The sequence below is a fragment of the Ranitomeya imitator genome, chromosome 4, assembly GCF_032444005.1.
Source record: "Ranitomeya imitator isolate aRanImi1 chromosome 4, aRanImi1.pri, whole genome shotgun sequence".
Classification (NCBI taxonomy): Eukaryota; Metazoa; Chordata; class Amphibia; order Anura; family Dendrobatidae; genus Ranitomeya; species Ranitomeya imitator.
In genome coordinates, this window is record NC_091285.1 from 361,396,368 (window position 1) to 361,422,154 (window position 25,787).

General features: G+C 43.3%; 1 protein-coding gene across 4 annotated transcripts in view; it reads left to right on the top strand.

Moving 5' to 3' along the window:
- Positions 1–25,787, top strand: part of RELN (reelin) — a 1,116,896-nt gene that overhangs the window by 628,137 nt on the left and 462,972 nt on the right. For all 4 annotated transcript variants that reach the window (XM_069765109.1, XM_069765110.1, XM_069765107.1 and 1 more), the window contains exons 9-10: positions 5,626–5,722; positions 6,237–6,477. In XM_069765109.1, coding sequence (XP_069621210.1) covers positions 5,626–5,722; positions 6,237–6,477 — 338 coding nt within the window. The remainder of the gene's footprint in view (positions 1–5,625; positions 5,723–6,236; positions 6,478–25,787) is intronic.

The window sequence follows — 25,787 nt, forward strand, 5'->3', positions numbered from 1 at the left end:
ATCGCCCCCCCAGCCCCCCGATCTGGCCGGTCCTCTGCTCCGGCTCCCCTCCGTCCAGTGCTCCGCTCCCCCCCGTGCTTTTGTCCGCTCCCCCCGTGCTCCAATCACCCCCCCGTGCTCCAATCACCCCCCCTGCACTCCGATCCACCCCCCCCGGTGCTCTGTTCCACCCCCCCGTGCTCCATTCCAGCCCCCCCGTGCTCCGTTCCACGCCCCCCGTGCTCCGTTCCACCCCTCCTGCGCTCCGATTCCCCCCCCGTGCTCCGATCCCCCCCACCGTGGTCCCCCCCACCCCATCATACTTACCGATCCAGCCGGGGTCCCGTCCATCTTCTCCCTGGGCGCCGCCATCTTCCAAAATGGCGGGCGCATGCGCAGTGCGCCCGCCGAATCTGCCGGCCGGCAGATTCGTTCCAAAGTGCATTTTGATCACTGAGATAGATTATATCTCAGTGATCAAAATAAAAAAATAATAAATGACCCCCCCCTTTGTCACCCCCATAGGTAGGGACAATAAAAAAATAAAGAAATTTTTTTTTTCCACTAATGTTGGGGTAGGGTTAGGGGTAGGGTTAGGGGTAGGGGTAGGGTTAGGGTTAGGGTTAGGGGTAGGGTTAGGGGTAGGGTTAGGGTTTCGGTATGTGCACACGTATTCTGTTCCTCTGCGGATTTTTCTGCTGCGGATTTGATAAATCCGCAGTGCTAAACCGCTGCGGATTTATGGCGGATTTACCGCGTTTTTTTCTGCGCATTTCACTGCGGTTTTACAACTGCGATTTTCTATTGGAGCAGTTGTAAAACCGCTGCGGAATCCGCACAAAGTGACATGCTGCGGAATGTAAACCGCTGCGTTTCCGTGCAGTTTTTCCGCAGCATGTGTACAGCGATTTTTGTTTCCCGTAGGTTTACATTGAACTGTAAACTCATGGGAAACTGCTGCGGATCTGCAGCGTTTTCCGCAGCGTGTGCACATACCTTTAGAATTAGGCTATGTGCACACGGTGCGGATTTTGCTGCGGATCTGCAGCGGATTGGCCGCTGCGGATTCGCAGCAGTGTTCCATCAGGTTTACAGTACCATGCAAACATATGAAAAACCAAATCCGCTGTGCCCATGGTGCGGAAAATACCGCGTGGAAACGCTGCGTTGTATTTTCCGCAGCATGTCAATTCTTTGTGCGGATTCCGCAGCGTTTTACACCTGTTCCTCAATAGGAATCCGCAGGTGAAATCCGCACAAAAAACACTGGAAATCCGCGGAAAATCCGCAGGTAAAACGCAGTGCCTTTTACCCGCGGATTTTTCAAAAATGGTGCGGAAATATCTCACACGAATCCGCAACGTGGGCACATAGCCTTAGGGTTAGGGTTGGAATTAGGGTTGTGGTTAGGGTTGTGATTAGGGTTATGGCTACAGTTGGGATTAGGGTTAGAGGTGTGGGGGGGTTAGTGTTGGAGTTAGAATTGAGGGGTTACCACTGTTTAGGCACATCAGGGGTCTCCAAACGCAACATGGCGCCACCATTGATTCCAGCCAATCTCGTATTCAAAAAGTCAAATGGTGCTCCCTCACTTCCGAGCCCTGACGTGTGCCCAAACAGTGGTTTACCCCCATATATGGGGTACCAGCATACTCAGGACAAACTGCGCAACAATTACTGGGGTCCAATTTCTCCTGTTACCCTTGTGAATCTAAAAAAATGCTTGCTAAAACATAATTTTTGAGGAAAGAAAAATGATTTTTTTATTTTCACGGCTCTGCGTTGTAAACGTCTGTGAAGCACTCGGGGGTTCAAAGTGCTCACCACATATCTAGATAAGTTCCTTGGGGGGTCTAGTTTCTAAAATGGGGTCACTTGTGGGGGTTTCTACTGTTTAGGCACACCAGGGGCTCTGCAAACGCAACGTGACACCCGCAGACCATTCCATCAAAGTCTGCATTTCAAAAGTCACTACTTCCCTTCTGAGCCCCGACGTGTGCCCAAACAGTGGTTTACCCCCACTCATGGGGTATCAGCGTACTCAGGAGAAACTGGACAACAACTTTTGGGGTCCAATTTCTCCTGTAACCCTTGGGAAAATAAAAAATTCTGGGCTAAATAATTATTTTTGAGGAAAGAAAACGTATTTATTATTTTCACGGCTCTGCATTATAAACTTCTATGAAGCACTTGGGGGTTCAAAGTGCTCACCACACATCTAGATAAGTTCCTTTGGGGGTCTAGTTTCCAAAATGGGGTCACTTGTGGGGGGTTTCTACTGTTAAGCCACATCAGGGGCTCTGCAAACGCAACGTGACGCACACAGAGCATTCCATCAAAGTCTGCATTTCAAAACGTCACTACTTCACTTCCGAGCCTCGGCATGTGCCCAAACAGTGGTTTACCCCCACATATGGGGTATCGGCGTACTCAGGAGAAACTGGACAACATCTTTTGGGGTCCAATTTCTTCTGTAACCCTTGGGAAAATAAAAAATTCTGGGCTAAATAATTATTTTTGAGGAAAGAAAACGTATTTATTATTTTCACGGCTCTGCATTATAAACTTCTATGAAGCACTTGGGGGTTCAAAGTGCTCACCACACATCTAGATAAGTTCCTTTGGGGGTCTAGTTTCCAAAATTGGGTCACTTGTGGGGGGTTTCTACTGTTAAGCCACATCAGGGGCTCTGCAAACGCAACGTGACGCCCACAGAGCATTCCATCAAAGTCTGCATTTCAAAACGTCACTACTTCACTTCCGAGCCCCGGCATGTGCCCAAACAGTGATTTACCCCCACATATGGGGTATCAGCGTACTCAGGAGAAACTGGACAACAACTTTTGGGGTCAAATTTCTCCTGTTACCCTTGGGAAAATAAAAAATTGCAGGCTAAAAGATCATTTTTGAGAAAATAATTTTTTTTTTTTTTCATGGCTCTGCGTTATAAACTTCTGTGAAGCACTTGGGGGTTCAAAGTCCTCACCACACATCTAGATTAGTTCCTTTGGGGGTCTAGTTTCCAAAATGGTGTCATTTCTGGGGGATCTCCAATGTTTAGGCACACAGGGGCTCTCCAAACGTGACATGGTGTCCGCTAATGATTGGAGCTAATTTTCCATTTAAAAAGCCAAATGGCGTGCCATCCCTTCCGAGCCCTGCCGTGCGTCCAAACAGTGGTTTACCCTCACATATGGGGTATCAGCGTACTCAGGACAAACTGGACAACAATATTTGGGGTCCAGTTTCTCCTATTATCCTTGGCAAAATAGGAAACTCCAGGCTAAAAAATCATTTTTGAGGAAAGAAAAATTATTTTTTATTTTCATGGCTCTGCGTTATAAACTTCTGTGAAGCACCTGGGGGTTTAAAGTGCTCAATATGCATCTAGATAAGTTCCTTGGGGGGTCTAGTTTCCAAAATGGGGTCAATTGTGGGGGAGCTCCAATGTTTAGGCACACAGGGGCTCTCCAAACGCGACATGGTGTCCGCTAACAATTGGAGCTAATTTTCCATTCAAAAAGTCAAATGGCGCGCCATCCCTTCCGAGCCCTGCCGAGTGCCCAAACAGTGGTTTACCCCCACATATGAGGTATCGACGTACTCGGGAGAAATTGCCCAACAAATTTTATGATCCATTTTATCCTACTGCCCATGTGAAAATGAAAAAATTGAGGCAAAAAGAATTTTTTTGTGAAAAAAAAAGTACTTTTTCATTTTTACAGATCAATTTGTGAAGCACCTGAGGGTTTAAAGTGCTCAATATGCATCTAGATAAGTTCCTTGGGGGGTCTAGTTTCCAAAATGGGGTCACTTGTGGGGGAGCGCCAATGTTTAGGCACACAGGAGCTATCCAAACGCGACATGGTGTCCGCTAACGATGGAAATAATTTTTCATTCAAAAAGTCAAATGGCGCTCCTTCCCTTCCGAGCCTTACCATGTGCCCAAACAGTGGTTTACCCCCACATGTGAGGTATTGGTGTACTCAGGAGAAATTGCCCAACACATTTTAGGATCCATTTTATCCTGTTGCCCATGTGAAAATGAAAAAATTGAGGCTAAAAGAATTTTTTTGTGAAAAAAAAGTACTTTTTCATTTTTACGGATCAATTTGTGAAGCACCTGGGGGTTCAAAGTGCTCACTATACATCTAGATAAGTTCCTTGGGGCGTCTAGTTTCCAAAATGGGGTCACTTGTGGGGGAGCTCCAATTTTTAGGCACATGGGGGCTCTCCAAACGTGACATGGTGTCCGCTAAAGAGTGGAGCCAATTTTTGATTCAAAAAATCAAATGGCGCTCCTTCCCTTCCAAGCCCTGCCGTGCGCCCAAACAGTGGTTTACCCCCACATATGAGGTATCAGCGTACTCAGGACAAATTGGACAACAACTTTCGTGGTTCAGTTTCTCCTTTTACCATTGGGAAAATAAAAAAATTGTTGCTAAAAGATAATTTTTGTGACTAAAAAGTTAAATGTTCATTTTTTCCTTCCATGTTGCTTCTGCTGCTGTGAAGCACCTGAAGGGTTAATAAACTTCTTGAATGTGGTTTTGAGTACCTTGAGGGGTGCAGTTTTTAGAATGGTGTCACTTTTGGGTATTTTCAGCCATATAGACCCCTCAAACTGACTTCAAATGTGAGGTGGTCCCTAAAAAAAAATGGTTTTGTAAATTTCGTTGTAAAAATGACAAATCGCTGGTGAAATTTTAACCCTTATAACTTCCTAACAAAAAAAAATTTTGTTTCCAAAATTGTGCTGATGTAAATTATACATGTGGGAAATGTTATTTATTAACTATTTTGTGTCACATATCTCTCTGGTTTAACAGAATAAAAATTCAAAATGTGAAAATTGCGAAATTTTCAAAATTTTCGCCAAATTTCCGTTTTTATCACAAATAAACGCAGAATTTATTGACCTAAATTTACCACTAACATGAAGCCCAATATGTCACGAAAAAACAATCTCAGAACCGCTAGGATCCGTTGAAGCGTTCCTGAGTTATTACCTCATAAAGGGACACTGGTCAAAATTGCAAAAAACGGCAAGGTCAAAATAGGCTGGGTCATGAAGGGGTTAAAAAATGGCATTATTTTTAAATTATACTGAGATCAGTGAATGCAAATTACTTTCTTATTAAGCAACTGTATAATGTAATCTGTGTAACTTAATATTTCACATACAGAGAACATTTGTTGTTTCTCTGCATTTAACCTTTTAAAAGTATTTACATTTTGCCATATCATTTTTAAATCTGTTTTAATGATGTAGGTATATTTTATAGTAATATGAAGAAGTACAATGTATTGATTTTACTGTCAGTAATATTTAGGTCACATGTCAGTAACATATACATCCTTACAGAACGCTTATCATTCACAATACTCCCCAGGGAAATCTAAAATATGTTACACAGCTCAGCTGTGATTTATCACTTTTATATCAACCCTGGCATCTTAAGCATGGATAAATCTGTTCGTTACTCTCAGCAACAGCTCTCGTGTCATTTCATTATTGATTTTGTAATTTAACATATAAAAAATAAGCATTTCAAGTTGGGGTCACTGGCCATTTGCGGTTATTAAGGAAGTAATTAATGCCCTTTGTCACAGTATAACATTCTTTAATATGGTTTCATCTCACAGGGTCAGGCTTATGCCGATTCAGCTATTCTGATCCTGGCATTATTGTTTCCTATGCCAAGAATAATGCTACCAACTGGATGTTACTAGAGAAAATCAGGTGTGTTCCTATGAATACCTATCAATCAGAGATACTATTATCACACTATGTTAACCTGATATTCAGTTTAAAATCACAAATCCATTATTGTTCTACAGTCTCTGTATACAGACATTGAAGTATTTAAAAAATAAACCATTCAACAATACTACCACATTATAGAATTTATCCATAGAACTGCTGCAGGTTTTTTTGAGTAGCAGAGAATCATGTCATAGAATCCAAGTTTGTTATGTTGTAGGAACTTGATAGTTATAAAGTCGTTGATCAGTTGAGCTAGCTCTATGATTTCCAACCTCTACAGCTTCTTAGAAGAAAATGCAAGCATTGCTTAGCCAATCCACTTCTGCAGTTTGAGTTCTGTATATTCTCAGGTGGTCTTACAATGTTACAATTATATCTTACTTATCACTGGCTGAGAATTGTTTAATTGTAATCTAGACAAAACTGGCAAAAACTATTCCAATGTAATATATATGGATGTATATATAATGCATTTATTGTCTTCTTCCAGCGCTCCTTCAAATGTCAGTGCAATCATCCACATTATCTATCTTCCTTATGAAGCCAAAGGTGAAAATGTTTGGTTCCGATGGGCACAAGAGCCCACACAGGCAGGAGATGTGTATGAAGCATGCTGGGCCCTGGACAACATACTTATTATCAATTCTGCACATAAGCAGGTTATATTAGAAGATAACCTTGATCCAATGGATACTGGAAATTGGCTTTTTTTCCCAGGAGCTACTGTCAAGGTTTGTTGCATTTATGTAAAGCACTGTCTGAACAGGAATTAAAACACACATAGATAACGTCTGAACATAACAATGTATAATGTGTGACAGGAGTGGACACAGAATAAAGCCCCTGTGCAAGAATAGTACATGGACCCTTTGCAATTCTATTTGCTTTGGAAAAGAAAATGGTCTCCCTTACCTCTTGGGCCCCTGTGAGGCTACACAAGTTGCACAAATGGTATGTCTGTACCTGATGCATGATCAAATGCAAAAATTATTAGGACATTTTAACATAAAAACGAGTTAGTATACAGTGAGGTCCAGAAATATTTGGATAGTGACACAAGTTTTGACTTTTTAGCTGTTTACCAAAACATATTCAAGATACAAGATACAGTTATATAATCAACTAGCTGAAGAGCCCGGCGTTGCCTGGGCATAGTAAATATCTGTGGTTAGTTATAGCACCTCACGTCTCTTATTTTCCCATCACGCCTCTCATTTTCCCAATCGCATCTTTCATTTTCCCCCTCACATCTCTCATTTTCTCCCTCACACCTCTCATTTTCTCCCTCACTCCTCTCATTCCCCCCAACACTTGTCATTTCGACCTCACATCTGTCATTTTCTGATCACTCCACTATTTTCCCTCACTCCTCTCATTTTGTACTCACACCTTTTCATTTTCACCTCACACCTCTCATTTTCACCTCAGTATATACATGTTTGTCATCTCCCTTATATATATTATACACCTGTATGTCATCTCCTGTATATAGTATATACCTGTATGTCATCTCCCCTGTATATAGTATATACCTGCTGTGTGTCATCTCCCCTGTATATAGTATATACCTGTATGTCATCTCCTCTTATATATAGTATATACCTGTATGTCATCTCCTTCTATATATAGTATATACCTGTATGTCATCTCCTCCTGTATATAGTATATACCTGTATGTCATCTCCTCCTGTGTATATATATGTACCTGTATGTCATCTCCTCCTATATATAGTATATACGTGTATGTCATCTCCTCCTATATATAGTATATACCTGTATGTCATCTCCTTCTATATATAGTATATACCTGTATGTCATCTCCTCCTGTATATAGTATATACCTGTGTGTCATCTCCCCTGTATATAGTATATATCTGTGTGTCATCTCCTCCTCCTGTATATAGTATATACCTGTAGGTAATCTGCTCCTGTATATAGTATATACCTGTGTGTCATCTCCTCCTGTATATAGTATATACCTGTATATCATCTCCTCCTGTATATATTATGTACCTGTATGTCATCTCCTCCTCTATATAGTATATACCCGTGTGTCATCTCTCCTGTATATAGTATATATCTGTGTGTCATCTCCCCTGTATATAGTATATACCTGTGTGATCTCCTGTATTAGACCTCGTTAACACGTTATTTGCTCAGTATTTTTACCTCAGTATTTGTAAGATAAATTGGCAGCCTGATAAATCCCCAGCCAACAGGAAGCCCTCCCCCTGGCAGTATATATTAGCTCACACATACACATAATAGACAGGTCATGTGACTGACAGCTGCTGTATTTCCTATATGGTACATTTGTTGCTCTTGTAGTTTGTCTGCTTATTAATCAGATTTTTATTTTTGAAGGCTAATACCAGACTTGTGTGTGTTTTAGGGCGAGTTTCGTTTGTCAAGTTGTGCGTGTTGAGTTGTGTGTGGCGACATGCATGTAGCGACTTTTGTGAGATGAGTTTTGTGTGGCAACATGCGTTTAGCAACTTTTTGTGTGTCGAGTTGCATGTGACAGGTTAGTGCAGCAAGTTGTGTGCAGCGAGTTTTGCGCGTGGTGAGTTTTATGTCTGGTGCCTTTTGAGTATGTGCAAGTTTTGTGTGAGGCAACTTTTGCATGTGTTGCAAATTTTGTGCATGTGGCAATTTTTCCGCGTGTGCAAGTTTTGCGTGTCGAGTTTTCCATGAGGTGAGTTTTGCACTTGTGGCGAGTTTTGCGTGAGCCTAGTTTTTGCATGTGGCGAGTTTTGCGCGTGGCGAGTTTTGAGCGGCGACTTTTGTGTTTCGACTTTCATGTGGCGAGGTTGGTGTATGTGTGGTGAAATGTGTGCTGAGGGTGGTATATGTGTTCAAGCACGTGGTAGTGTGTGGCGCATTTTGTGTGTGTGTTCATATCCCCGTGTGTGGTGAGTATCCCATGTCGGGGCCCCACCTTAGCAACTGATCGGTATATACTCTTTTGCGCCATCGCTCTCATTCTTTAAGTCCCCCTTGTTCACATCTGGCAGCTGTCAATTTGCCTCCAACACTTTTCCTTTCACTTTTCCCAATTATGTAGATAGGGGAAAAATAGTTTGGTGAATTGGAAAGCGCGAAGTTAAAATTTCACCTCACAACATAGCCTATGACGCTCTCAGGGTCCAGACGTGTGACTGTGCAAAATTTTGTTTCTGTAGCGGCGACGCTTCCAACACTTTTCCTTTCACTTTTTTCCCCATTATGTAGATAGGGGCAAAATTGTTTGGTGAATTGGAACGCGCGGGGTTAAAATTTCGCCTCACAACATAGCCTATGACGCTCTCGGGGTCCAGACGTGTGACTGTGCAAAATTTTGTGGCTGTAGCTGCGACGGTGCAGATGCCAATCCCGGACATACACACATACACACACACACACACACACACACACATTCAGCTTTATATAGTAGATATGGCATCAAGTGCAGACTCTCAGCTTTAATTTCAGAGTATTCACATCCTAATTAGATTAAGATGTTAAGAATTACAGCACTTTAATATGTAGCAGCCTCTTTTTAAATGGCCAAAAGTAATTGGACAGTTATCTCAAAAGCTATGTAATGGGCTATATGGGCTATTCGCTCATCATCAATTAAGCAAATAAAAGATCTGGAGTTGATTCCAGGTGAAGCATTTGTATTTGGTAGCTGTTGTTGTGAACCCTCAACATGCAGTCAAAGTAGCTCTCAATGGAAGATAAATAGACCATCATAAGGCTGAAAAAATAACAAATCTATTAGAAAGGTAGCAGAAATGGTAGCAGTAGCCAAATCAACATTTGATACATTCTGCAAATAAAAAGCTTGCTGGTGAGCTTGGGAACTCAAGAAGGCCTGAACATCCACAGAAGACAGTATTGATGGATGATCACAGAATCATTTCCATGATAAAGAAAAATCCCCTTCACAACATACACCCAAGTGAAAAACACCCTCCAGAAAGTAGGCATTTCAGTAAGTAAGTCTACCATAAATAGCAGACTTCATGATAGCAAATACAGAGGGTTCATCACAAGGCGCACACCATTAATGAACCTTCAAAATAGAAGAGACAGATTAGACATTGCCCAAAAAAATCTAAAGAAGCAAGCTCAGTTCTGAAAAAGCATTCTACGGATAGATGAAACTAAAATCAACCTGTACTAGAATGCTGGGAAGAAGAAAGTATGGAAAACACCTCATAATCCAAAGCACACAACATCCTCTGTAAAACATGGTAGAGACAGTATAATGGCATGGGTATAAGCATGTTGCGGGATGCAGTACGGATAAAAGGCAGACCAAGGGTTAACAAGGGGGTTTAATTGACAGGCAGTTACTCCCTTACTGCCTGTGGAGATATGTAAACAAGGGGACAAAGTTATCCCCAATACAGAGAATACTTATAGGGGGGTTTAACGAACAGGGGAGAATTATGCAAACTATACACTTAACACTTTGGGCACCAGCCATGGATATGCTCCTGTCTGTGACTGGGACCATTTAGATTACATCACTTTCTGTGATCTATCACAGTTCTGTGGAAAATGGGGAACTTTCCTGGCATTGACGGTGTCTTCCTGTGGTCCTGACGATGTTGTGTCCTCTGGCGGTCCTGGCGATGGCGGTGTCCTCTCTCGATCCTGATGATGGCGGTGATAGTCTGAGGTTCTAGCACGGTCACTGGTCCCAACGGAGGAAGGGGGAATTGTTTCTTCCATCAGAGGAACGAGTCCTTACACTACTGGGGCCTGTGACACTGTCCCGACACAGTTTATAATCGCCAGCTTGGTCCGCTGCGCCGTACCGATCTGCGCCTGTATCTTATACACAGACCTTGCCGATCACAGTTATTACTGCCGGCCGTGGCAGTTTTGTCAATGTCATCGACTGATTCAGCAGTCTCATAAAGGACCGTGATGTAAGAGGGGACAGCGGTGTTAGCAGTGTGTCAGCGGGACCCCGTCGGTCGGTTCCTGTCCTCGCATCCTCTCTTCCGCGACTCCGCTCCGCTCCTCCCTGTCACCTCACAGCTGATCTTTCCTGACAGGACTCACGCGCGCTCGGCGTTCCCGCCTAAGATATTTGAAATTCTACGCGCATATTAACTGGCTCCTTAGCCACACCCCCTTCTCTCGAGCACAGTGAATATTCTGATACTCCAAGCTCTCCCCCTGTAACTTAGGTGACAGATCCGATGGTTCCGGACTCGTTACAAATGAGGGAAGCCTGGCTAGTTTCCTCCCTTTACATGGGCATGCATGGCTTCAAATGGGAAGGACTCACTAGTGTTTATTGATGATATGACTGAAGACAGAAGCAGCCGGATGAATTTTGAAGTGTACAGGGGTATACTTTAGGCTCAGATTCGACCAAATACAGCAAGATTGATTTGAAGGTGCTTTATAGCACAGATAGACAATGGCCCAAAACAGGCTGCAAAAGCAACCCAAGAATGTTTTAAAGCAAAATTCTGCAATGGCTGAATCAATCACCAGATCTCAACCCAATTGAGCATGCATTCCACATGCTTAAACCCTTCATGATATGCTCCATACACGTACTGCACAAGTCGGAAGCTGGTGTATAGAGTTGGCTCAGCAGGTGATGGCTGTGTGTCATCTAGCATCTTACCTCTAGCAATTGTGGGTGGAACTCTGACAGTGGCATTTATCATTTATATTTATTTATGGCTAAGTTAATTGTCTAATTACTTTTGTGCTCATGAAATGAGGAGGCTTTGTAGAAAAATAGTTAAAATTGCTTAGCGTTTCACAGGATATTTTTGTTCAACCCCTAATAATTAAACCTGAAAGTCTACACTTCAATTGCATCTCAGTTGTTTCATTTCATATTAAAAATAGTGGCATGCAGAGCCCAAATCATGAATATTCCGTCACTCTGCAAATATTTCTGGACCTAACTGTAATTACCAGATATTAACAAAACCCTTAAAGCTAATCTGTAATCAGTTTTTTCCTACCCTTTCTAAGAGCAGCATAAAGTAGGGACAGAGAAATTGTGGTTGTACAGGGCTTCTTTCTGTGGTTTTGTTAAAAAATAGTTTGGTCTGCTATGGCTGTTCTAGTTCTTTAACAGAGCTTCTGCTTTGTAGTCCTCGATATTCATGAGCTTTGGCTAGCCCCACTACCCACAATTTACAGAAAACGCACAGTCAAGGTAAAACATTGGCGGTGCAATGCTTCCAAGAATAGGGAATGTCATAATGCAGTACTGTCTGCTATAATAACATGGTTTTCAGGAGTGTCATCATTTTCTGTATTGTGGATGTATGGTACATTTAATACACTTTTACCAAGATTCTCTTTTTTAATATTTTTCTAGTTAGTTGTCTAAATAAGGTTTCACTGTACGTCAAAGTACTTATCAACACTAAAACAGCATAAAAATCTGTGTTGTTCCAGCCTTATTGTCCTTATTGATAGGCTTATATAGGCCATTAACTAGCATCAATCCACTGTATACAAGACAATCAGCAGTTGTTTACTGGTCTGTTTACACAGAATGGCAAAAACTAATAGGAAAAGTGCGATAATAAAGTTAATTAATTTGTTCTGTCCCCATACAGCATAATTATACAGGCAGCACATCTGTTTATAGTTGGCGTTGACTGTTTTGCTTGTTCGACAGGTGATCACATATATTTTTAGATGGGTCAATAATCGAGAATGAGTGTTCCTTTAAATGCTTGTTAGTGCAACATCTGTGCTGGTTCCTATCCTCTCTGTTTCCGCTTCAGCCACTGGGAAGTGTCCTGCCTTTGTTGCAGGCAATGTGTGACAGGGACGGTCTTGTATAATTTCTAGGACTTTTGGTGCTGCTAAATTAGGGAGCTCTGGGGTTTATTGTTGTCTGGTTTTGATTACACATTCCTCAGAGCTCTAGGTGGGGCTGTCTGTATTTAAACCCCTGAACCTCTGAATTCCACTGCTAGTCAATAAGTTCAACTTACCTGGTCATAGCCCTAGTTCTTTCTACTGCTGTGTCTCATGATTTATCCTGCTTTCTGACCTCGGCTTATATCTTGACCACTCACTTGCTTTTTGTCTTTGTGCCTGGCATTATAATGATGTGTGATGACTCTTCTTGCTCCAACGATTACCAGCTAATTCTGTGGCCCCTGTAAGGGATTTAAATGCTGCACGACAGGGCAAGCCCTGGGATCTGATAAACAGCGTGGCTTGCGTGAAGCCTGTCCGTGTTAAGGTACCTTCACACATAATGATATCGTTAACGATATCGTTGCTTTTTGTGACGTAGCAACGATATCGTTAAGGATATCGTTAAGGATATCGTTCTGTGTGACAGCGACCAACGATCAGGCCCCTGCTGGGAGATCGTTGGTCGCTGAGGAAAGTCCAGAACTTTATTTCGTCGCTGGACTCCCTGCAGACATCGCTGGATCGGCGTGTGTGACACCGATCCAGCGATGTCTTCACTGGTAACCAGGGTAAACATCGGGTTACTAAGCGCAGGGCCGCGCTTAGTAACCCGATGTTTACCCTGGTTACCAGCGTAAAAGTAAAAAAAACAAACACTACATACTTACCTACCGCTGTCTGTCCCCGGCGCTCTGCTTCTCTGCACTCCTCCTGCACTGGCTGTGAGCGTCGGTCAGCCGGAAAGCAGAGCGGTGACGTCACCGCTCTGCTTTCCGGCCGCTGTGCTCACAGCCAGTGCAGGAGGAGTGCAGAGAAGCTGAGCGCCGGGGACAGACAGCTGAAAGTAAGTATGTAGTGTTTGTTTTTTTTACTTTTACGCTGGTAACCAGGGTAAACATCGGGTTACTAAGCGCGGCCCTGCGCTTAGTAACCCGATGTTTACCCTGGTTACCCGGGGACCTTGGGATCGTTGGTCGCTGGAGAGCTGTCTGAGTGACAGCTCTCCAGCGACCAAACAGCGACGCTGCAGTGATCGACATCGTTGTCGGTATCGCTGCAGCGTCGCTGAGTGTGAAGGTACCTTAAGCACTATTAATAGCTGGGGGGCTTTCAGTAATGGTTAACCACCATGGTTGCACCAGTCATTGGACCATTGTACTGATGAGGGTCCACACCTAGTTTTAACTATGAAATATATGCACTCTGTTAACAATACTTTCCAGGATTATTTATTAAAAATGTTATGTATAATTATAAATTGACAGCATTTTGTTGACAGATGTTATTTAAACATATCTTACAGATTTGCCTTTTATCCTAGTCTGTATGGATAAATGTGCATTATCCAAAAGTCAAAATCCATTAAATGTAAAGATTATAAAATATCTGCTGATATAACTCACAAATATGTATTTAAATGGTCCTGGAGGTTATTAAAATAGAGGATATTTGAGATAATCTGGTCTATATATATATATATATATATATATATATATATATATATATATATATATATATATATATATATATATATATATATATATATATATATATGTTTTACACTGTGGTTGTGGGGAAATCTAAATAAACCAAAATGTATTATTATATTATAATAAATAATATTTAAGTCGGATATATTTAATCCATTGGGGTCTTTTTTCCAAATAAAGGTTTTTTTTTCTGTGTACTTTTTGTGTTTGTGAAAGAAAAATTAGTTTCTTCAATTTTTGCTTCCTCAACATTTTACACACAGTGAATGAATTTAAAATTAAGGATATCTGTGTTACTATATTATAGACATTAACCTGTATTCTGAAGATAAAAGGTAGTCAATATAATTGGCAGTTGTTTCGTTTTTACTCATTATTATTGTTTATGCATCCACAATTCCCTATGTAGCTTGACAGTGATTAACAGAACAGTGGTTTTTTTTATAGGTTGGTTCCCAGTGTACTTGTCACAATCACCTAGATTATTGTAGTATGCGAGTTTGAAGCTGAGCCAATTAAATATTATGCTGACATGTTGGAAGGTTGACATAACACACTCTTGGTTCTTTGCATCTTGTCTCCTGTTTGTCAGATTTTTTAAAACTAGTAATTATTAATGCTGTTAGGTTGGAGCTGTTTTGTTTCTTTTGGATTTTAATTTTATTGAATTGTAGAATACATCTAATGTGATACTGTATGGAAAGTGTTGAACATTTAACAAAGTTAACATGTTCCTACTGTTCAAATGTACATATTATGCTTATCAGTTCATAAGACTGATATGTATTGTATTTGGCACAGGTGATTTTAAATTAGCAAGAGACTGCAAAGAAAGGGGTCCAGCCTATTTTTGCTCTCACTGGAGAGCTTGGTGAAGGTGAGTTTCAACGCTCCTTTCATTTGATGTTGGTGTTGTGTGGCGGCCATTGTTGCTGTGGTTTTGTGCTGGTGGGGCGGCGCGGTTTGGAGTCATGGGGACTGAGTCTTGCAGCATGGACACTGTGATGCACCAGGCCATGCGTCATGCTGGTGCATTGTCGCTGCGGTGGTGGTCAGCGCACTACTCTGCTCCTTTAAGGCGATAGGGACCCACTGAGAGGTCCACCGTAACGTTGCAGTGGGCTTCAATGTATGAATTTTTGAAGGTGCAGTCCATGCTCTTTTCTTTGGTGCATAGTGTATATTTTATTGAGCATAATACCTTTTGATAGTGAAGAGGAGTAATGTAGCTGCAGTTTGTAGATGTACTTGTCTTTAAACCTGAATTCACATGTCAGTTTGTTTTTTTCCATTGTTTTGTGACATATGTTAGAAAAGGATTGATTTTTATCTTTTTTGGTCTGTGACTGTATTTAAAATCTGTTTTTCAGGGCTCACTCACACGATTGTATTTTCAGTCCGAGTGCTGTCCATAATAAAAAGAGACTGCATTCTGATCAATGTTTTTCAATTGTGCAGTACAGGCGAGCATTTTTTTTCCTTTTTTTTCAATGACAGTCGGCATTTGAAAAAATCAAAGCAAGCACTATTTTTTGTCGTAAATCGTATGAGACTCAGCAATTCAAGTGTATGGCTGTGCATAAAAAATGGATTCCACATGTATAGCATCAGATTTTTATAGATACATTGCAATTCTTTAATATAGGAAACTGTAAATGGTCTTGTAAATTATTAATAGCTGCTGCCCAAAAATGGATTGCATATGGATGACAAGTAGAAAAAACATTGTTTGAGTTTTCTGTATAAAACTGAAACAAACTGATGGAGGTTTCCCAAGCTTTTCCTATCATTAGTCAGTCAGTGACATCACATGTATGCCACATGTCTATTCACTTGGATGGATAAATTTAATTCGTTAAGTAAAGGTACCTTCACACATAACGATATCGTTAACGATATCGTTGCATTTTGTGACGTAGCAACGATATCGTAAAGGAAATCGTTGTGTGACAGCGACCAACGATCAGGCCCCTGCTGGGAGATTGTTGGTCACTGAGGAATGTCCAGAACTTTATTTCGTCGCTGGATCTCCCGGTGACATCGCTGAATCGGCGTGTGTGACACCGATTCAGCAATGTCTTCACTGGTAACCAGGGTAAACATCGGGTTACTAAGCGCAGGGCCACGCTTAGTAACCCGATGTTTACCCTGGTTACCAGCGTAAAAGTAAAAAAAACAAACACTACATACTTACCTACCGCTGTCTGTCCCCGGCGCTCTGCTTCTCTGCATTCCTCCTGTACTGGCTGTGAGCATTGGTCAGCCGGAAAGCAGAGCGGTGACGTCACCGCTCTGCTTTCCGGCCGCTGTGCTCAGTCAGTGCAGGAGGAATGCAGAGAAACAGAGCGCCGGGGACAGACAGCGGTAGGTAAGTATGTAGTGGTTGTTTTTTTTTACTTTAACGATGGTAACCAGGGAAAACATCGGGTTACTAAGCGCGGCCCTGCGCTTAGTAACCCAATGTTTACCCTGGTTACCGGCATCGTTGGTCGCTGGAGAGCTGTCTGTGTGACAGCTCTCCAGCAACCAAACAGCGACGCTGCAGCGATCCGGATCGTTGTCGGTATCGCTGCAGCATCGCTTAGTGTGACGGTACCTTAACCAAAGAGTGTACATTTTCTATATGCTGAAAAAATAAATAGCACACACATATACAAACTTGAATATGTTAATTGGACCTAAGACTGCATGATGTGAGATAGGAGGGGAGTGTAAGCACAGGCCATATAAATAATACATTTCTCAGTAGTTTTTACTTGGTGCTAATTTTTATGGTGTTTACCAAGACATGTTTCTTACAGGATTCTCTGGGGGGTTTTTTAACCCCATAGTGACCGAGTCAGTTTTATCCTTAATGACCAAGCCAATTTTTGCAATTCTGACCACTGTCACTTTATGAGGTTACAGCTCTGGAAAGCTTCAACAGATCCCACTGATATTCAGGCTGTTTTTCTGTGGCATATTGTACTTCATGACAGTGGTAAAATTTCTTCGATATGGCTTGTGTTTCTTTATGAAAAATTGGAAATTTGGCAAAAATTTATACGTGTAATTTTTGTACCCTTAAATCAGAGAGTCATGTCACACAAAATAGTTAATAAATAATATTTCCCACTTGTCAACGTTACATCAGCTTGGAAACTTTTTTTTTAGGATATTATAAGGGTTAAAAGTTGACCAGTGATTTCTCTTTTTTCCAACAAAATTTAAAAATCATTTTTTTAGGGACCACATCACATTTGCAGTGACTTTGTAGGGTCAATCTGACAGAAAATACTCAAAAGTGACACCATTCTAAAAACTGCACCCCTCAAGGTGCGCAAAACCACATTCAAGAAGTTTATTAACCCTTCAGGTGCTTCACAGGAATTTATGGAATGTGGAAGGAAAAATAAACATACCGTATATACTTGTCTATAAGCTAACCTGAGTATAGGCTGAGGCAAATAATTTTGCCGCAAAAAACTGGGAAAACCTACTGACTTGAGTATAAGCCGGGTATGCATTCTCCCCTCATCCCCATCCTGGTATGGATGATTCCTCATCTGCATCCTTGTCTGCATAGCTCCTTATTCCCATCCTTGTCTGCATGGCTCCTTATTCCCATCCGTGTCTGCATGGCTCCTTATTCCCATCCTTGTCTGCATGGCTCCTTATTCCCATCCTTGTCTGCATGGCTTCTTATTCCCATCTTTGTCTGCATTGCTCCTCATCCCTATCCTTGAATGCATGGCCCCCATGAGAAAAGCATAAAAAAATCCTACTTACCTTCCCTGTGCTCCCTCACAGCATCTTGTTCTGGTGCCAGCAGCTCCTACGGCCGAGCGATCATGAGTCCCCGTTCATTAAGGGAATACATATTCAATTCTTTCCACACCTATGGGATTGGAGAGAGGTGAATATTCATTACCTTAATGAGTGGGCACCAGTGATAGCCCAGTAGCTACTGGAAGCTGGTGGCTGTAACTGTGCTATAAGAGAAATGAATATTCATTGCCAGTAGCTGAGACCCCAGAGATTTTCCATCTCTGGGGGCTCTACAGCCTTATTCCCAATTGCTGTCTTAGAAAGGCGATGAGGGATTAAGTGCCCTTAGTGGCCGCTGTTTTAATGCATATTGGCAATCGCTAAGGGGTTAAGGACAAGATTTTTTTCTGTCCTTTTGCATGAAACTGTAGAATTCAAAGATGATGTGCTTACTTTTTCTTATGACAGTATGTATATGTGTGTATATTTATATATGTATGTATGAATGTGTAAATGTGCTTATGCTTGCATTAACATTTCACATTAAACGTAAACATTTATCAGGAGATTTTTATGGCTGTATGAGGGATGCATGTAATTTGTGTAATCCAGTGGCATCCATGCATCTTTATGATCCCATTTGAAAAAAAAAATCAAAAAACTTATACCTAGCAGAAGTCATTCTTGAAGAGTGGAATAAGATAGATGTTGCAATATTTTGCCAACTTGCTCATTCCATGCCTAGAAGGCTTGGTGATGTCTTTAAAAATCATAGTGGTCATACAATATACTAGATGTAGTACCGTATTTTCTGGTGTATAAGACGACTGGGCGTAAAAGACGACCCCCAACTTTTCCATATAAAATATGGAATTTGGGATTTACCCGCTGTATAAGATGGGGGTCATCTTACACGCCCAGTCATCTTATACGGCGTGTGGTTCCCAGGGTCTGGAGGAGAGGAGACTCTCCTTCAGGCCCTGGGATCCATATTCATGTACAAAATAAAGAATAAAAAAAAAATATGAATATACTCACCCCTCCGAAGGACCCTGGCTGTCACCGCTGCAAGCGTCTGCCTCTGTTCCTAAGAATGCAGTGAGTAAAGGACCTTCGATGACGTCACGGTCAGGTGACCGCTCATCTGACCGCTCACATGACCGCGACGTCATGAAAGGTCCTTTACTCACTGCATTCGTAGGAACAGAGGCAGACGCTTGCAGCGGTGACAGCCAGGGTCCTTCAGAGGGGTGAGTATATCCATATATTTTATTTTTATTCTTTATTTTTTACATGAATATGGATCCCAGGACCTGATGGAGAGTCTCCTCTCCTCCAGACCCTGGGAACCATCCAGGATCGCTCCGTGCAGCCGTACCCGGCGCATAAGACGACCCCCGACTTTTGGGACAATTTTTAGGGGTTAAAAAGTCGTCTTATACGCCGAAAAATACGGTACATTTTGATGTGGGGTGTATTCATTTTTGCATCAACTAATTTGAGCAAACTAAAGATTTTTGAACAAAAGTTATATTATTAACCTTAGTTTCATGTCATGGCTTAAAAAACCTCCTGCACTGCCCCAATGACTGGAAGCGATAATTTACAGTAACTACATTTTTTCTCTATAGCTGTACTTCCAGTAGCACAGAAGAGCATGGTTACAATGCTATTTTACCTGCAGATTACCACTATATCTGCAGGTACATTGTGCTTTGGGAAGCTACAGGATCTCTTTGGTGTTTTTCTTTAACCCCTTCCCGACCTGTGACACAGCGTATGCGTCATGAAAGTCGGTGCCAATCCGACCTGTGACGCATATGCTGTGTCACAGAAAGATCGCGTCCCTGCAGATCGGGTGAAAGGGTTAACTCCCATTTCACCCGATCTGCAGGGACAGGGGGAGTGGTAGTTTAGCCCAGGGGGGGTGGCTTCACCCCCTCGTGGCTACGATCGCTCTGATTGGCTGTTGAAAGTGAAACTGCCAATCAGAGCGATTTGTAATATTTCACCTAAAAAAATGGTGAAATATTACAATCCAGCCATGGCCGATGCTGCAATATCATCGGCCATGGCTGGAAATACTAATGTGCCCCCACCCCACCCCTCCGATCGCCCCCCCAGCCCCCCGATCTGTGGCCCGCTCCCCTCCGTCCTGTGCTCCGCTCCCCCGTCCTCCTGTCCGCTCCCCCGTGCTCCAATCACACCCCCCCGTGCTCCAATCAAACCCCCCCGCACTCCGATCCCCCCCCGTGCTCCGAACCACCCCCCCTGCACACCGATCCCCCCCCCCTGCACACCGATCCACCCGCCCGCACACCGATCACTCTCCCCCATGCTCCGATCCCTCCCCCCCCGTGCTCCGACGCCCCCCCGTGCCCTGATCTCCCCCCCCTGTGCCCTGATCTCCCCCCCTTATACTTACCGATCCTGGCGGGGTCCGTCAGTCTTCTTCCCCGAGCGCCGCCATGTTCCAAAATGGCGGGCGCATGCGCAGTGCGCCCGCCGAATCTGCCGGCCGGCAGATTCGTTCCAATGTGAATTTTGATCACTGTGATATAATCTATCACAGTGGTCAAAATAAAAAAACAGTAAATGACCCCCCCCATTTGTCCCCCATAGATAGGGACAATAATAAAATAAAGAATTTTTTTTTTTTTTCACTAAGGTTGGAGTTAGGGGTAGGGTTAGGGTTAGGGTTAGGGGTAGGGGTAGGGGTAGGGTTAGGGGTAGGGGTAGGGGTAGGGTTAGGGGTAGGGTTAGGGTTAGGGTTAGGGTTTCGGTATGTGCACACGTATTCTGGTCCTCTGCGGATTTTTCTGCAGCGGATTTGATAAATCCGCAGTGCTAAACCGCTGCGGATTTATGGCAGATTTACCGCGGTTTTTCTGCGCATTTCACTGCGGTTTTACAACTGCAATTTTCTATTGGAGCAGTTGTAAAACCGCTGTGGAATCCGCAGAAAGAAGTGACATGCTGCGGAATGTAAACCGCTGCGTTTCCGTGCAGTTTTTCCGCAGCATGTGTACAGCGATTTTTGTTTCCCATAGGTTTACATTGAAATGTAAACTCATGGGAAACTGCTGCGGATCCGCAGCGTTTTCCAAAGCGTGTGCACATACCTTTAGAATTAGGCTATGTGCACACGGTGCGGATTTGGCTGCGGATCCGCAGCGGATTGGCCGCTGCGGATCCGCAGCAGTGTTCCATCAGGTTTACAGTACCATGTAAACCTATGGAAAACCAAATCCGCTGTGCCCATGGTGCGGAAAATACCGCACGGAAACGCTGCGTTGTATTTTCCGCAGCATGTCAATTCTTTGTGCGGATTCCGCAGCGTTTTACACCTATTCCTCAATAGGAATCCGCAGGTGAAATCCGCAGGTAAAACGCAGTGCCTTTTACCCGCGGATTTTTCAAAAATGGTGCGGAAAAATCTCACACGAATCCGCAACGTGGGTACATAGCCTTAGGGTTAGGGTTGGGTTGGAATTAGGGTTGTGGTTAGGGTTAGGGGTGTGTTGGGGTTAGGGTTGTGGTTAGGGGTGTGTTGCGGTTAGGGTTGTGGTTAGGGTTACGGCTACAGTTGGGATAAGGGTTAGGGGTGTGTTGGCGTAAGAATTGAGGGGTTTCCACTGTTTAGGCACATCAGGGGGTCTCCAAACGCAACATGGCGCCACCATTGATTCCAGCCAATCTTTTATTCAAAAAGTCAAATGGTGCTCCTTCCCTTCCGAGCCCCGACGTGTGCCCAAACAGTGGTTTACCCCCACATATGGGGTATCAGTGTACTCAGGACAAACTGGGCAACAATTACTGGGGTCCAATTTCTCCTGTTACCCTTGAGAAAATAAAAAATTGCTTGCTAAAACATCATTTTTGAGGAAAGTAAAATGATTTTTTATTTTCACGGCTCTGCGTTGTAAACGTCTGTGAAGCACTTGGGGGTTCAAAGTGCTCACCACATATCTAGATAAGTTCCTTGGGGGGTCTAGTTTCCAAAATGGGGTCACTTGTGGGGGGTTTCTACTGTTTAGGCACACCAGGGGCTCTGCAAACGCAACGTGACGCCCGCAGACCATTCCATCAAAGTCTGCATTTCAAAACGTCACTACTTGACTTCCGAGCCCCGACATGTGCCCAAACAGTGGTTTACCCCCACATATGGGGTATCAGCGTACTCAGGACAAACTGGGCAACAATTACTGGGGTCCAATTTCTCCTGTTACCCTTGAGAAAATAAAAAATTGCTTGCTAAAACATCATTTTTGAGGAAAGAAAAATGATTTTTTATTTTCACGGCTCTGCGTTGTAAACGTCTGTGAAGCACTTGGGGGTTCAAAGTGCTCACCACATATCTAGATAAGTTCCTTGGGGGGTCTAGTTTCCAAAATGGGGTCACTTGTGGGGGGTTTCTACTGTTTAGGCACACCAGGGGCTCTGCAAACGCAACGTGACGCCCGCAGACCATTCCATCAAAGTCTGCATTTCAAAAGTCACTACTTCCCTTCTGAGCCCCGACGTGTGCCCAAACAGTGGTTTACCCCCACATATGGGGTATCAGCGTACTCAGGAGAAACTGGACAACAACTTTTGGGGTCCAATTTCTCCTGTAACCCTTGGGAAAATAAAAAATTCTGGGCTAAAAAATTATTTTTGAGGAAAGAAAACGTATTTATTATTTTCACTGCTCTGTGTTATAAACTTCTGTGAAGCACTTGGGGGTTCAAAGTGCTCACCTCACATCTAGATAAGTTCCTTTCGGGGTCTAGTTTCTAAAATGGGGTCACTTGTGGGGGGTTTCTACTATTTAGCCACATCAGGGGCTCTGCAAACGCAACGTAACGCCCGCAGAGCATTCCATCAAAGTCTGCATTTCAAAATGTCACTACTTGACTTCCGAGCCCCGACATGTGCCCAAACTGTGGTTTACCCCCACATATGGGGTATCAGCGTACTCAGGAGAAACTGTACAACAACTTTTGGGGTCAAATTTCTCCTGTTACCCTTGGGAAAATAATAAATTGCAGGCTAAAAGATCATTTTAGAGAAAATAAAATTTTTATTTTATTTTCATGGCTCTGCGTTATAAACTTCTGTGAAGCACTTGGAAGTTCAAAGTCCTCACCACACATCTAGATTAGTTCCTTTGGGGGTCTAGTTTCCAAAATGGGGTCATATGTGGGGGATCTCCAATGTTTAGGCACACAGGGGCTCTCCAAACGTGACATGGTGTCCGCTAATGATTGGAGCTAATTTTCCATTTAAAAAGCCAATTGGCGTGCCTTCCCTTCCGAGCCCTGCCGTGCGCCCAAACAGTGGTTTACCCCCACATATGGGGTATCAGCGTACTCAGGACAAACTGGACAACAACATTTGTGGTCCAATTTCTCCTATTACCCTTGGCAAAATAGGAAATTCCAGGCTAAAAATCATTTTTGAGGAAAGAAAAATTATTTTTTATTTTCATGGCTCTGCATTATAAACTTCTGTGAAGCACCTGGGGGTTTAAAGTGCTCAATATGCATCTAGATAAGTTCCTTGGGGGGTCTAGTTTCCAAAATGGGGTCACTTGTGGGGGAGCTCCAATGCATAGGCACACAGGGGCTCTCTAAACGCGACATGGTGTCCGCTAACAATTGGAGCTAATTTTCCATTCAAAAAGTCAAATGGCGCGCCTTCCCTTCCGAGCCCTGCCGTGTGCCCAAACAGTGGTTTACCCCCACATATGAGGTATCGGCGTACTCGGGAGAAATTGCCCAACAAATTTTAGGATTCATTTTATCCTATTGCCCATGTGAAAATGAAAAACTGAGGCGAAAAGAATTTTTTTGTGAAAAAAAAAAGTACTTTTTCATTTTTACAGATCAATTTGTGAAGCACCTGAGGGTTTAAAGTGCTCAATATGCATCTAGATAAGTTCCTTGGGGGGTCTAGTTTCCAAAATGGGGTCATTTGTGGGGGAGCTCCAATGTTTAGGCACACGGGGGCTCTCCAAACACGACATGGTGTCCGCTAACGATGGAGATAATTTTTCATTCAAAGAGTCAAATGGCGCTCCTTCCCTTCCGAACCTTACCATGTGCCCAAACAGTGGTTTACCTCCACATGTGAGGTATCGGTGTACTCATGAGAAATTGCCCAACAAATTTTAGGATCCATTTTATCCTGTTGCCCATGTGAAAATGAAAAAAATTGAGGCTAAAAGAATTTTTTTGTGAAAAAAAAGTACTTTTTCATTTTTACGGATCAATTTGTGAAGCCCCCGGGGGTTCAAAGTTCTCACTATGCATCTAGATAAGTTCCTTGGGGCGTCTAGTTTCCAAAATGGGGTCACGTGTGGGGGAGCTCCAATTTTTAGGCACACGGGGGCTCTCCAAACGTGACATGGTGTCCGCTAAAGAGTGGAGCCAATTTTTCATTCAAAAAGTCAAATGGCGCTCCTTCCCTTCCAAGCCCTGCCGTGCGCCCAAACATTGGTTTACCCCCACATATGAGGTATCAGCGTACTCAGGACAAATTGGACAACAACTTTCGTGGTTCAGTTTCTCCTTGTACCATTGGGAAAATAAAAAAAATGTTGCTAAAAGATAATTTTTGTGACTAAAAAGTTAAATGTTCATTTTTTCCTTCCATGTTGCTTCTGCTGCTGTGAAGCACCTGAAGGGTTAAAAAACTTCTTGAATGTGGTTTTGAGCACCTTGAGGGGTGCATTTTTTAGAATGGTGTCACTTTTGGGTATTTTCATCCATATAGACCCCTCAAACTGACTTCAAATGTGAGGTGGTCCCTAAAAAAAATGGTTTTGTAAATTTCGTTGTAAAAATGAGAAATCGCTGGTCAAATTTTAACTCTTATAACTTCCTAGCAAAAAAAAATGTTGTTTCCAAAATTGTGCTGGTGTAAAGTATACATGTGGGAAATGTTATTTATTAACTATTTTGTGTCACATAACTCTCTGGTTTAACAGAATAAAAATTCAAAATGTGAAAATTGCGAAATTTTCAAAATTTTCGCCAAATTTCCGTTTTTATCACAAATAAACGCAGAATTTATTGACCTAAATTTACCACTAACATGAAGCCCAATATGTCACGAAAAAACAATCTCAGAACCGCTAGGATCCGTTGAAGCGTTCCTGAGTTATTACCTCATAAAGGGACACTGGTCAGAATTGCAAAAAACGGCCAGGTCATTAACCCCTTCCCGACCTTTGACGCCACGTAGGCGTCATGAAAGTCGGTGCCAATCCGACCCATGACGCCTATGCGGCGTCATGGAAAGATCGCGTCCCTGCAGATCGGGTGAAAGGGTTAACTCCCATTTCACCCGATCTGCAGGGACAGGGGGAGTGGTAGTTTAGCCCAGGGGGGGTGGCTTCACCCCCTCGTGGCTACGATCGCTCTGATTGGCTGTTGAAAGTGAAACTGCCAATCAGAGCGATTTGTAATATTTCACCCATTATAACGGGTGAAATATTACAATCCAGCCATGGCCGATGCTGAAATATCATCGGCCATGGCTGGAAATACTAGTGTGCCCCCACCCCACCCCTCCGATCGCCCCCCCACCCCCCCGATCTGGCCGGTACACTGCTCCGGCTCCCCTCCGCCCTGTGCTCCGCTCCCCCCCGTGCTCGTGTCCGCTCCCCCCGTGCTCCAATCACCCCCCCGTGCTCCAATCACCCCCCCTGCACTCCGATCCACCCCCCCCGTGCTCCGTTCCACCCCCCCGTGCTCCGTTCCAGCCCCCCCGTGCTCCGTTCCACGCCCCCCGCGCTCCGTTCCACCCCTCCCGCGCTCCGATTCCCCCCCCCGTGCTCCGATCTCCCCCCCCGTGCTCCGATCCCCCCCCCCGTGGTCCCCCCCCACCCTATCATACTTACCGATCCAGCCGTGGTC